Source organism: Phaseolus vulgaris, chromosome 5 (genome assembly GCF_000499845.2).
Source record: "Phaseolus vulgaris cultivar G19833 chromosome 5, P. vulgaris v2.0, whole genome shotgun sequence".
Lineage (NCBI taxonomy): Eukaryota > Viridiplantae > Streptophyta > Magnoliopsida > Fabales > Fabaceae > Phaseolus > Phaseolus vulgaris.
Genome location: NC_023755.2, coordinates 9,543,895 through 9,557,812, shown reverse-complemented (window position 1 = coordinate 9,557,812; position 13,918 = coordinate 9,543,895). Strand labels below are relative to the sequence as shown.

At 34.5% G+C, this 13,918-nt stretch overlaps 1 protein-coding gene, 1 long non-coding RNA gene and 1 other non-coding gene across 4 annotated transcripts; 1 reads left to right on the top strand and 2 right to left on the bottom strand.

The window, feature by feature from the left end:
* The first annotated feature begins 2,093 nt into the window (after positions 1–2,093).
* On the top strand, positions 2,094–2,194 carry LOC137836279 (small nucleolar RNA R71). The gene has a single exon (XR_011085236.1). It is a non-coding gene; the product is annotated as a small nucleolar RNA R71 (small nucleolar RNA).
* A 3,291-nt stretch (positions 2,195–5,485) lies between these two features.
* LOC137835108 (uncharacterized) lies at positions 5,486–6,868 on the bottom strand. Of its 2 annotated transcripts, XR_011085015.1 has the most exons (4): positions 6,388–6,868; positions 6,206–6,307; positions 5,699–6,129; positions 5,486–5,611 (listed from the first exon to the last, which is right to left on the bottom strand). XR_011085015.1 is itself a non-coding variant. In XM_068643454.1 (3 exons), exons 1-3 carry the CDS (start codon positions 6,583–6,585, stop codon positions 6,109–6,111), a joined length of 321 nt encoding a protein of 106 aa, XP_068499555.1. In that variant the 5' UTR covers positions 6,586–6,868; the 3' UTR covers positions 5,577–6,108. The 2 variants fall into 2 exon arrangements, 1 of the variants encoding a protein (XP_068499555.1); XM_068643454.1 differs by having other exon boundaries at positions 5,577–6,129.
* Positions 6,869–7,020: 152 nt separating this feature from the next.
* Positions 7,021–13,156, bottom strand: LOC137835107 (uncharacterized). Its single transcript, XR_011085014.1, has 3 exons — positions 12,983–13,156; positions 12,830–12,898; positions 7,021–11,185 (listed from the first exon to the last, which is right to left on the bottom strand). It is a non-coding gene; the product is annotated as an uncharacterized lncRNA (long non-coding RNA).
* Between the last annotated feature and the right edge of the window lie 762 nt (positions 13,157–13,918).

Genomic DNA, 13,918 nt, shown 5'->3' with positions numbered 1-13,918 from the left:
TCTCTGTCCTAATCAATCATCCTGTTAAATTTTCATGTATCATAATTTCAACTACATTTGAATAGGGATTCAATCATATTTTCTTTTCTAACATGTGTCTAACTCATCTCACTATCTAATATTTAAACACAAATTGTTTTTTCCACAATTCAGAATTAATATTCTAGTTCTTTTTTATTTGAGAAAAATAAAACTAGAAAACAAAAATTAAATTGAAATTTATTCAAATGACCAAATAAGCAAATAAACAACTAAGCAAATAAGAAAATAAGCAGAAAACAAAATAACCTAAAAACTAAACAGAAAAATAAAACAAAATTCAAATAACTGAAAAGAAAAGAGAATTAGAAAGATAAAACCATATTTTTGCTCAATCCTCTCTTCTTAAGAAGTCATCCAACTTTTCATTAAAATCTTTATCTATAGTCTTGCTTCATTTGCTGGATCTGCCCCTTAAATAATAGAACTTGTCCCTAGGTCAAAATACATAACCTGCAAAATGATTAGGAAGCATATATAATTTTTTTTTTTTTAAAATAAAATCAACAAAGGTAACAAAACAACATAAAATTAAAATGTGGATTGTGTTGCCTCCCATTAAGCACTCGTTTAACGTCATCTAGCTTGACGCCTGTTTATTTCAAGGTGAAAAACTCCCTTTGTTGCATCCTTTTGTACGCATTTCCCCCTGCATTAAAATTTTTTAGACCATAAAAAAGATTAAAAGTTACCTCTTCCTCTTGAACTCTAAGTTGAAGTTCTCCTTTGTCAACATCAACTATGATTCTAGCCGTCTTCATAAAGGGTCTGCCAAGTATCAAAGGAACCTCCTCATCTTCTTTCATGTCCACTATAACAAAATCCACAGGGAATATGAACTTATCCACCTTCACCAGAACGTCTCCAACCATACCATATGGATATTTGATGGATCTGTCTACCAAGTGTAACTGCATCTTGGTGGGTTGAACCTCTAAATCGCTTATCTTCCTTAGCATTGCCAAAGGCATTATATTGATACTTGCCCCTAAATCTAGTAAAGCATTGTCCACCGATAAAGTACCTATAGACACAGGAAGATTAAAACTCCCTAGGTCCTTGGATTTTTTAGGCAAGCCTTTCTGAGTAATTGCTTTGTATCTAGCCTCCAACTCTGTATTGATTTCTTCAATATAGCTCCTATTCTTCCTAAATCTCTCAAGTGTTGAATCTTGCTTTAGATTTCCTGCAAAATAATTTTTAGGGAGCAAACTGTCAAAAAAAAAATGTGTGCTTCTCTTTTTTTGAAGGAGCATGAGGATATGATAAATCTTTTTCAAGAACACCTCTCTCCTTATTTCTAATTTTTTTCTTCCTCACTTCTCTTCTTTTCTCTCTCTTTTTCATCTTTTTCCCTCACAGTTTCGTCTTTTTCTTTCTCAGCCCCTACAATCGTACCATCCCTTTCTCCTATTATTTTACCACGCTCGGTGGCAATTTCATTGCAGTGCTCTCTTAGGTTGGGTTGGTTGTTGATTGGAAACTGGCCACTTTGTCCCTCCGTAATTTGTGCAATTTGTTTGGCTAGTTGTCCCGTCTCGATCTCTATACTCCTAATCATGGCCATGCTATTGTCCTGCTCTCTCATAATATTGTCCTGAGCGCTCACAATCTTTGTTAGGGCGTTTTCAACTTTACTCATTCTTTCAAGCATTGATGGATCCTCAGCTTCATGTGAATTGTTCTGATAAGAAAAGTGACCATTAGAAAGATCACCTCCACAAAAATCACACCTGATTGATTGACTCTGGCTTTGAGTTGAATGAACAACATATAATTGTTGGGGCAATTTAGCCATTTGTCCGGTTAGTTGCTCAATCTGCTATGTCAGAATTTTATATTTAGCCAAGAGTGCATCTTCTAACAACCCTTTATTCTGAAGACCTTGTTCATCATGTTGGGCTTGATAATCAGTTGATGCCAATGCATCAACAATTCTTGTCGCTTATTCTACCTTAAGAACCATCATTGTGCCACCAGCTGCGGCATCTAGGAGCATCTTTGTGTGAGATCTGAGACCAATGAGAAATATGCTCAGTTGAGAAATATATTCAAACCCGTGATTTGGGCATTTTCTCAATATCATCTTGAATCTTTCCCATGTCTCACAGAATGATTCATCTGCTCCTTGTCTGAACATAGAAATTTCGAACTTTGCTTTGATGTAGCGAGAGATTGAAAAAATCTTTGCAGAAATTTTTCCTCTACATCCTTCCAGGTAGTGAGGCTCTGGTTTGGAAGTGATTTGAGTCATTCCTTGGCCTTTCCTGCCAATGAAAAAGAAAACAATCGCATATAAACATTTTCAATATCACCTGATTGAAAGCCCATTGTTCCTATTAATTCATAAAATCTATCCAAATGTGAACACGGATCCTCATGTTCCATTGCTGTAAATTGATAGGCACGAATGAGAGTGAGAAAATCGGGATTTATTTCCAAAGCCTTGGCAGAAGCAGGTATTGCAATACTAGAAAAATACATTGGTCCTTGGTACATGACATAATCTCCAAGTGTCCTCCTAAGAGGTTGTGCTTGTTCTTCTGCCATGTTACTTTCTTCCTAAAACATATTAGTGGAGAGAGAGAAAAAGTATTTTTTTCTTTTTTTAAAAAATTAAAAAAAATTAAATTAAATAAATTCAAAATAAATTTGAAGATAAAAATAAAAACAAATTAAAACAAATCTACAAAATAAAATAAAAATCAAACAAAAACAAAATAAAACAAAATAAAACACTAAAATGACGTAAGAGAAAAATAAAATAAAAAATATTCAGAAAAAAGAAATATAAATAAAATAAAAACTTACGTAGAATAAAAACTAAAAAAAGATAAAAAAAAATGAATAAATATAAAACAAAAATAAATAAAAACTTAAAAATACAATAAAATAACTAACTTAAAATAACAAATAAATACTATAAGTAAAATAAAAAAAATTAAATTAAATTAAAACAAACCAAAACAGAAAATTATAATTACAATAACTAAATAAAATCATTTAAAGATAATTCAAACTTACGTAAAAAAACAGAAACTAGTAATAATAAATAACTAATTAATACAAATAAATAAAACCTACGCAAACTAAAACTACTTAAACTAAACGTAAAAAAAAACTGAAATAAAATATAACAAAACAAAAACAAAATAAAAATAAAAACAAAATAAAATAAATAACGGAAAGAAAAAAAAATAATAAAAACAACAACTTTCTTTTTAAAACAGCAAATATACAAATTAAAATCAAATCAAATCTGTAATAAAATAAAATAAAATAAATCAAAACAACTAAAATATTTACAATATTTAGAAAATTATAGTCAACAACTCAAACCTGTTCCCCTAACAGGGGCGCCAAAAACTTGATGACTTTTTACGGTAAGTGCATCGTGTAATTGTCCTTAAGGATGAATATCGATCCCACAATGAATAGTGAATTATCAAGTACAATATTCTCTAAATATAACAACATAACAATGAAAAGAGTGTTGAATTGAGTGTGTTGGCTATGATCAATAAGAAAACAAACAAATAATTAGTTGCTTCAGTTGGAAAAATAGGGATTATGTTTTGTCTCTCTCACTCTCATGTATTTTGGTTAGCCTGTCAATATTAAGTTTTTTCATTGAAGTTGATATCACTAGAAAATTCATTTATATCGATCTCTCGCATATAAAATTTTTAAGAATGTTTCCTAAATATCGATATCTCGCATACTTATAAAAACAACTTAGAAATCACAATCAGACGTTAATGGCAATTAACAATTCAAGTCTATATCTAGCACTCCAATATGTTAAGTATTGATGTTTAGGTCTGAACCCTAAAAATACCTCTTGGTCAGATTTAAGATTATTAATTTGTCACGGAAAGTTAAAAGTAAAACAGCAATACCTAATCAATCAAGAACTGAATATTAATATATAAGATATCACCTCAATACATAAGAGTTTGAGCAGATTACTCCCAATCCCAAATGGTAGAAATAGCCATTATACTTCTAGCAGCTTCCATTCTTCCAATTGGGTTACAATTCACTCTATGGTGTTTTTCTCTCAATCTGGCACCCTAGGGTTGAACATCTAGCCCCCTATTTATCCTAATTTTCTAGGGTTAGGTGGCTTCCTGTGTCGCGCTAATGGGCTAAGTGATAAAACATAAAAAATGACCCAATCTTTCTCTGCATCTTTTTCCATTCTGGGACCTTCCACATTTCTCTTTTTAGCTCAAATTATTCTCCTTTACTCCAAATCTTCAATCTTCCCTAAAAACTGCAATTAACACAAAGGAATAAAATTCTCTTATTCAAATAAAGCTCATAAAAAATGTAAAAAAGTATAAATTCATAAATTAGGGATTATTTTAAATTAAAAATAAATTCTCATAAATATATTTTAATATGAAATATTACTTAAATTAGACATTTATCAACCACTAACATCATATAGTGTGGCATTTGGGCCAAATGTTGAATATTCCACAATTATCTTAAAGTACTGGCTTGGAAGAAGATTTTTATCTTGACCACATCTCAGATATTTATTATTGAGCAAAAGAGGAACATGATTTGTCAGGATATTTTGATAAAATACTTACGCATGTTTATGTTTTTAAAACTTATCATTTATTTTGTATGAACTAGTTGAGTTTAAGCCCATAGTTCAAGGTCACAAAGGGCGGGACATGATAAGGTTTTGGCCTTATTCGCCATAATCTATTACACTTTTGACCCATTAGTTGAACGTGTAACTTAATTAATTTGGTTTGGACCAAAGTGAGATTACTTTGAATGCCATGTTTAGCATGTAGAACTGTGTTTCTTAAGACCCATTACCATTTTAAGTGGTTCCATAATAAATTTTTAATACTTAACTTTCACTAGAAGAAAAATATAATATTTCGTGGCCAAAAACGGACGCAACAGGCCAAAAACGGATGCATAAGTGTTAGATTTTCGTTGGCCAGCAGTCCCACAAAAAAACCTTGGAAGCAAATGGAAATTAGTGTGGGCCAGCGAGTTCGACGCATGTTGCGTGGGCTAAGTCCACACAAAACGGACGCAAATTGCCTCAACTAAGTGGACGTTCAAGCGACGCATATGCAACGTTTTATGCGTGGGCCAAACCGACGCAAAATTTAAATATCGCCTATGGGTCGGTTTGGTCGACGACATGAAAAAATAAATAATAAAAATAATATATATATATATATATATATATATATATATATATATATACACATATGAGGCATTGCGTGGGCCTAGCCCACGCAAAAGCCGACGCATAAAGGAATGAAAAAAAACAATTTATTTTGTTTTCTAGCCAATTTACCCTATAAAGAATAAATACCAACCAAATCACATTTAGACAAATTACTATCATTCACAATACATCCACAAACACATCCAGAGTACAAAAATAATACAAATAGTTAAACAAAGTCTTTGATCAATTCAAATATTCAAAATGGATATGAATACTTAAAAACATATTAAAATTAAAATTGTACTTTACAATTTTAACTAAAAGCACTAAAATGAATCCCATAGTGATGTGATCTATGAAAACCTGTAAAAAATACAAACAATATAAATAAATAAATGAAATAATTAAAATACTTAGTATATAATAAAAATGTCAAATAGTTAAACTTACAGTATAGGATGCACTTTAAGGAACAGGTTGATCATCCTGCTTTGGATCATACTCATGATCGAATTGAGTTGTGCTATTGGAAGCATTTTTGTCACGTTCCATTGAGATAAGTTTTTCTTTTATAACCTACATCTCATCCTCTAAGTGTGCATACTTCTAACTCCACATACTAAGTTCAGCACGAAGCATTTGATTTTCAATCACATGCTCAGATTGTGAAGTGTCGAAAGCAGAGGCTTGAGTGAGGGAAGAGACTCCTTGGCAGAAGTTAGCAGCCAAGTCTGTCGTACCATACACCCGACCTCTACTCTTTCCTCTGACAGCTTCCTTCCATGTTTGAAGCTTAGTTGCAGGATCAAGTTGGTGGACATCAGTGTTAGAGTCCTGAGAACTATTTGCTTGAAAGGCCTTCAAACGCTCATGATAGTTTCCTACATAGATCATTACGAAATGAAAATGTTAGGAAATTAAAATATAAATATAAAAAAATTTAAAAGAATAACTTACATAAGTTTCACGAGCACGAGTATCAACCCATTCACCCTTCTTGTTTGTGTGGGTGGCCATAAATAGTTCATCAGGTTCTGTAGGACCACCATATTGACGTTCCTAATAATGTTGTACAATTAAAAGCATTATAGGTTGCAAATGTAAAATGATTTTCATGTAAGGCAGTGATAAGTACTTACCAAGGTCACTGCAATATCTGAATGTGATTTTTGAATTGTGGAGTGTAGTGCTCCACCACGAGCTGAACCCCTATTGGATTTATTTTGAGTTGATTTATCTTTGAATTGTTGTGAATCCCAATAGTTTAGAAGTTCATCCCATGCTTGCTCACCTATCCAAATAGGTCGGACACCCTTTGCCCTATCTTTGGTCAACATGTCACAAAGTCTTTTTCTAACTTTAGACTCGTAGACCTTTTTAATTTGACATTCATCCTGAGGTGCCCAAGTGACTCTAGTATGTTAAAAACAAGAAAATAGTTTGTTTCAGTCCACAAGAAAAACAAGAAAACAAGTGACTCTAGTTTGTCAAAAATTAAAATTTCCCTGAAAGTCAGTCCACCATTTCAGATTGTTCTCCTCAGGAATGACATCATAATCATGATATGGACCTCTAAATTGAGACCGAATGCAATGACCAATGGCCTCACTAGCAAAATGATTTGGCGTCCAACTACAATACAAACAAATAAAATTATAAACATAGTAATATAAAGATAAAACTAAATATACATTTAGGATGACTTACCCTCTACCAAGAAGTCGGATGATGACCCTACCAATAGGGTCACGCTAGACCTCCTCAGAGGGGAGGTCGTGCTTTGAAGCAGCAGTGACACCATGGTCAACATGGTCAGAGAGGCATTGCACAGAGCCAGCAGTAGTCAGGAAAAATGGAGAAGATGTGGTGTGGACAATGGGATAAGGAGTAGTCTACACAAATGTACCAGGGGTGGCCTGCACAAAAGTATCAGGGGTGGGCTGCACAAATGTACCAGGAGTAAGCTGGAATGGAAAACTCTAAGTCTGGTGGAGTGGTGTAGGGACACTCTGATGGTAAGTCGGAACAAAGAATGATGGCCTTGGTGATACTGGAATACTAAGAAGGTGTGAAGATGATGAAATATGTGTGTGATGAGGTGATATAGTGGGGTGTGGATATGCATGCCGAAATTCTCCATGCCCAGAGGACGAGGGGATAGAGGAAGACGGGCTAGAAGATGGTGTCGAGGAATGGAATGAAATATATGGACTACCGAGATCAGACGGTGGTAAAATACCAGAATAAGGGATGTTTCCCAGGTCTATACCATGTTTTGTTTATAATTTATTACAATTAATATACATTAGTCTTCATTGTTATCAAAATCTGAATCGTCATTGTGTATGTGATGTTCCGAATAATCTTCATTTAAGAGGTCAACATCTTCATCATCATCATTATTACGTGCTTCATTATCATCATCGTCATCAACTACTTCAACATTAGATGTGTTAGCTAAACATTGTAAATGTTCAATTCTTGTAACTAGTAACACATTAGATGTCTCCTCAGCTTGATATGGCAATTCATCGTTGATGTTGTCAACTTGCACATATCCTCGAGGTTTTGTTTTAATTGGAACACACCACCCACGAAGGTTTTTACATATGTTTGGATAAGTGAGATAATAAACTTGTTTGACCTTCTGGGGAAGAATGAATGGATCACAGGGTCCGTATCTTCCACTTAACTTGATTTCAACTAAATTATATTGTGAATGAAATCTAGTCCCAACATTAATTGTAGGATCAAACCATTCACAATAGAAAAGCGGGATCTTCTTATTGAGAGCAACATACTCCAATTCATATATATGATCAATTGTACCATAAAAGTCATCTTCTCCTCCGCTAGTGACACCTTTAACATACAACCCACTATTTGTTGTTTTCTTACCATTAGCCCATGCCTTTGTATGAAATTAATATCCATTAACGAAGTAGATGTTCCATGATGTTGTCTTTGAATTAGGTCCCCAAGAAAGTCCCTTCAAGTTTGGGTTGATTACATTCCTTTCATCGTGAACCTATGTTTTAGTGATAAGAAAACATTACATTTATTTATGAAACTATGATTTAATAAGAAGCACATATGGGTTTAGGTTACACTTATGTAGCTCTTGAACCATTCGGGAAAATTAGCATGTATGACTATCGAAGCATCTTCGTCATTGATTGAGTACACTTGTAAGAACAATCTTTAAATATTTATCAGAATTAGTTAGCGAATTACACAACCTACAATAATTTAATTCAAATTATGTACAATTAAACTTACTCAAGAAATGGTTTGACCTCATTGCAATTGATGAGGACATGAACATGGGCAGAACGATGTTCTTTATCACTTAACCAATAGTCCTTGCTAGAACCACTAGGGCGTCCACATTTATTCAAAACTGACAATGTGTACGGGTCTTCCTCATTTATAAATGTTCGAGGATCATTTCTCAAACTTCTATTTGACAAGCTGACATGTTTGAAATAATGAGAGCAAAAATATGTTATCTCACGATGTAGGTAGAATGCACATATTGATCCTTCTACTCGTGCCAAATTACCCACCGATTTCTTTGCATCTCCCATCATCCTAAAGCAAAGTAGTAATTATTATAAGTTGCACATGTTCTTAAACATTAAAATAATTAACATAATGTTTACCTTTCAAAGGGATACATCCAACGATACTGAACAGAACCACCAAATATTTCCATAGGAAGATGAACGACAAGGTGTTCCATTGAATCAAAGAAAGCTGGTGGAAATATTTGTTCTAACTTACATAAGATGATTGGTATGCTTTCTTTCATTTTGACAAGATCATTCATTCTCAATGTATTAGAACATAAATCTTTAAAGAATCGACTTAATTCAGCAAGGGCACTCCACACAAACTCTGGAAATGACCGAAAACATATTGGGAGTAAACACTCCATGAAAACGTGACAGTCATGTCTTTTCATGCCATGCATACTTCCCTTGTCTTCGTTTGCACACCTTGCAATGTTGGAGGCATAACCATCTGGCATCTTCAACTCCGAGATCCATTTGTAAATTGACTTAGCATCTTTATTTGAGAATGTGTAGTTGGCCTTTGGCTTTGCTAACTTTCCATTTTCTAATTGAACCAACTCCAAGTCTCCACGAACACACAATTCAACAACATCCATTCTCGCCTTGTGATTGTCTCTTGTTTTGTTCTTAACGTCCAATACAGTGTTGAAGACATTATCAAAAAAGTTTTTTTCTATGTGCATAACATCAAGGTTGTGTCTTAACAAATTGTCCTTCCAATATGGAAGATCCCAAAATATTGCCCTTTTGTTCAAATTATGATATTGTCCATACCTAGACAAATATTCAAATGGACCATCTGTCGCTTTTGGAAAATCACAAAGAATCTCCCATAATTCATTTTTGTTTAAGGCATAAGGTGGGCCATCCATTTCAACTCAGTTTTTAAGAAATCTTCTTTGAATTCTCCTGAAAGGATGATTGTTTGGCAAAAACCGTCGATGACAATCAAACCAAGAACTTTTACCACCATGCTTAAGGGTGAAGGCTTTTGTGTCCTCCATACAATAAGGACAAGCTAATTTCCCTTTAGTCCCCCACGCAGACAACATCACATATGCTGAAAAATCATTAATTGTCCACATTAGACAAGCTCGCATGACAAAATTTTCTTTTGATGATATATCATAAGTGAAAACACCCTCACTCCATAATTTTTGGAGGTCATCAATAAGTGGTTGCAAGTATACATCTATTTTTTTTGTTGGGTTAGTAGGACCAAGTATCAAACAACTTAGAAACATGTACGACTTCGTCATACACATTTGAGGAGGTAGGTTATAAGGAGTGACAACCACTGGCCAACAAGAATATGGTGATGTTGAAGCTTGGATATAAGGAGTGAATCCATCATAACACAGTCCCAACCTTACATTATGGGGTTTAGCTGCAAATTCGGGATATACACTATCAAAGTGTTTCCACGCTTTCCCATCAGATGGATGTCGTAAAACATCATCATTAGTGTTGTTTTCATAATGCCACCGTATTTGCCTTCCTAACTCCATTGATGTATATAGTCTTTGTAATCGCGGTATGATAGGCAAATAAAACATTCTTTTTATTGCCACCCTTTTATATGTTTTGTTCTGACCCTTTCGAGGCAAGTACCTGGGAAGACCACAAAATTTGCACTCATTCAATTCGATGTCGTCCTTATAATATACAACATGCATTCAGCCTCACAACAAACAATCTTGACAGCCTTCAAACCGAGAGTAAAGACAACTTTTTTTGCTTCATAATAAGTCTTAGGTATGAAATTCTCTAATGGAGCAACATCAAGTAACATTTCAATGAAATAATCTAAACATTTTTCAGTTGTGTGCCAATTGGTTCTAGCGCCCAAAAGCCTTATAGCTATTGAAAATTTAGACTGAGTTGATCCATCATAAATGGGTTCATGAGCTTATGCTAACATATCATAAAACTTTTGTGCTTCAGCATTAGGTTGTTCTTCTACATCCTCGATAACATTGACATAACGAGTTCTTATATCACTTTCCTGCATGTATGCATTGTTCACCATTTCGACTAATGACCCAAAGTCGTCATCATGCCTAATGTTATCATAACTGGTGGATGCAATGTTCAAGTTAACCTCATTTGTTCTTGGTTCTCCGTGATAAATCCATACCCTATAGTTTGGTTGAAAGCCATGTTGAAGCAAGTCTGACATGAGAAGGTCTGAGAATTTTCTCACAAGATCATTTCACACACGGACACCTTACCCCCTCCATCTGGTATGTATGAAACTTGATTGATTGCCTTAGAAACAAAATCATGAACGCCATCAATGAAGGGTTGTCTCAATCTTCTTGAAGAATAAAGCATTTCATACATCCAATTTCGATCCATTATTCTGCATGTTGATGATGAAATTATCAACACTTAATTGACGCTACAAACGATCTAATACATGAATATTAGTGTCCAATACACTGCATATGTCACATGTGAATTTTTTTGTTTAAACTTAGTATGTTAAATATTTAAAACATACTAATTTATGTAATTAATTATCGTGCTAGTGTAAGAATCTAGTATTTATAAATCCTATACGAATAGGACGTATAAACATACATCATAATACATACATCGTGATTTCATTTAACGTGACCATATAAAGATCGTAACTCATATATCTTAATTTCATTTAATGCATACATATACAAATTAAATAAATTTAGTATGTTAATTCACTTTTTATGTATCACAATTTAGTTATTTGAAAAAAAGTTAGTCCATATTTTTTACTCTTTGCAGCCTTTATTTAATTTATACACCACCATGTAACTATTTGTAATTTTCTGGTCCAATCTGCTGCCCATATTTTTACTCTCAGCAACCTCTATTTAATTTCTACACTCCACTCGACTACTTCTAATTTTCTAGCCCATTCTGCTGCACATATTTTTTACTCTCTGCAGCCCTCAATTAGTTTATACACTCCGATGTAACTATTTGTAATGTTCTGGCCCAATTTGCTGCCCATATTTTTACTCTCAGCAACCTCTATTTAATTTCTACACGCCACGTGACTATTTATAATTTTCTGGCCCAATCTGCTGCCCATATATTTTACTCTCTGCAGCCCTTATTTAATTTATACATCCCCATGTAACTATTTGTAATTTTCTGGGCCAATCTGCTGCCCAGATATTTTACTCTTTGCAGCCCTTATTTTATTTATACACCCCATGTAACTATTTGTAATTTTCTGGTCCAATCTACTGTCCATATTTTTTACTCTCAGCAACCTCTATTTAATTTGTACACCCCCATGTAACTATTTGTAATTTTCTGGCCCAATCTACTGCCCATACTTTTTACTATCAGCAGCCTCTATTTATTTTCTACACCCCCGTCTAACTATTTGTAATTTTCTGGGCCAATCTGCTGCCCGGATATTTTACTCTTTGCAGCCCGGATTTAATTTATACACCCCCATGTAACTATTTTTAATTTTCTGGTCCAATCTACTGTCAATACTTTTTACTCTCAGCAACCTCTATTTAATTTCTACACCCCACATGACTATCTGTAATTTTCTGGCCCAATCTGCAGCCCAGATAATTTACTCTCTGCAGCCCTTATTTAATTTATACACCCCATCTAACTATTTGTAATTTTCATGCCCATATTTTTTACTCTCAGCAACCTCTATTTAAGTTAGGTAGTATGAATTTACGTGTTGTTGTGTGATGAGGGACGTGCATTTTGTAGGGATGAGTAATGCCATAAAGGAAAGAATAGATGGTATGTGATGACATGCCACATAAAAGAGGATCTACCAATGTGTCATTTATAGGCACTAGTATGGACTTCACAAGCGGTGGAGTTTAAAAGAATGTGTGATAGATATCAACACCAAATTATTCTGCTCTATCTATCTTAATAAAAAAAAATCTAAAAATTAGTACAGGTATTACCATATAAAATTGCACATGGTCCAGAATGTGTTTTCCAAACAAATTAGTCGTTGATAAATATTTTAAAACGTTACCTGTGAATTTGTAAAGCAGAAAGTGGAGCTCAACAAATGAGGGACTGCAAATGGAGAACAAGAGAAGATCTGAAATGAAAGTTAAAAAAAAAAATATTGAGGGAACCACAAATGGAGAAGAGGCAGAAAAGGAAGACGAGAACAAAAAACAACCGGCGGTGGAGCAGCGCTGGAGTTGCGGTGGACCAGCGGCGGTGGAGGGTGGAGGGCAGTTGAAGGCACAGAATTAGGTTTTCTTATTTAAGTTTTCTAATTAGGGAGATTGGGGAAAACGTGAGTGGGGCAAGTTTGGGGGCAAATGTGGGACACGGTGAAATTTTTTTAGTATGTAGCTTAAATATAATTGAACAAAAATTATATTAAACTTTTAAAATTTTAATTCATTTTATTTTAAATTTATACAATAAAATAAATAAATTTAATGTATAAAAGAAATGTGTATAATTTATTGTTCCCGTCGGTTGATCTGGGTTGTCTTTGTGCGGGGCTCGTCCTCACGAGCTAGGGCACCTTCGTTCTGCTCCGTCTGTGAATACCTGAAAAGAAGTGAACAAAGGGGCGCCCTCGCGGCCGTTTGCACTCTGACGATCAAGTCAGCTAGCGAGAAACATCAAAGGTGACGCACCTCCGTACCGGAACACCGTAAAGAATGCTCTGGAGGTGGTTGAAAGATAACTGAATCACTGAAACGGTGTTGCCCTAATCGTCTTGTGCACACAGTGGGTGCGCCGCGAAAATACCTAGGGTTTGTGCTCTGTGTAATGCTGCAAGAATTAGGTCAAAACTCAGATCCCCTTCAAACGTCCCCAGCTCCCTTTTTATACACCTTTCGCATTTAAAACGCGTTAAAGCGCATTGAAAGCGTATAAAAATATTCCCTGGAACGTTCGAATCTTAACCGAATTAATACGTACCTTAGCGAACTTTTAGGAAAACCTTGATGTTTTCAGTGTTTATTGCCACGTGTTCTTCTGACTTGATTGCGACTCTTCGTGGAGGGCCCTACAGCGCTGTAACCCAACTTAGGGTTAATCCATCGTGCAAACCCTCCTTTCTCGAAGTGCATTTGGCGCAAGGGGGTGACTTTCT

Excerpts from the sequence above, each read along its gene's own strand:
- LOC137835108 (XM_068643454.1), bottom strand. The coding sequence starts at position 6,585 with ATGTTGACCAAAGATAGGGCAAAGGGTGTCCGACCTATTTGGATAGGT. Across the intron at positions 6,308-6,387 it reads CAGATATTGCAGTGACCTTG|GAACGTCAATATGGTGGTCC; the intron begins GTAAGTACTTAT and ends CAACATTATTAG. Across the intron at positions 6,130-6,205 it reads CTCGTGCTCGTGAAACTTAT|GAAACTATCATGAGCGTTTG; the intron begins GTAAGTTATTCT and ends TGATCTATGTAG.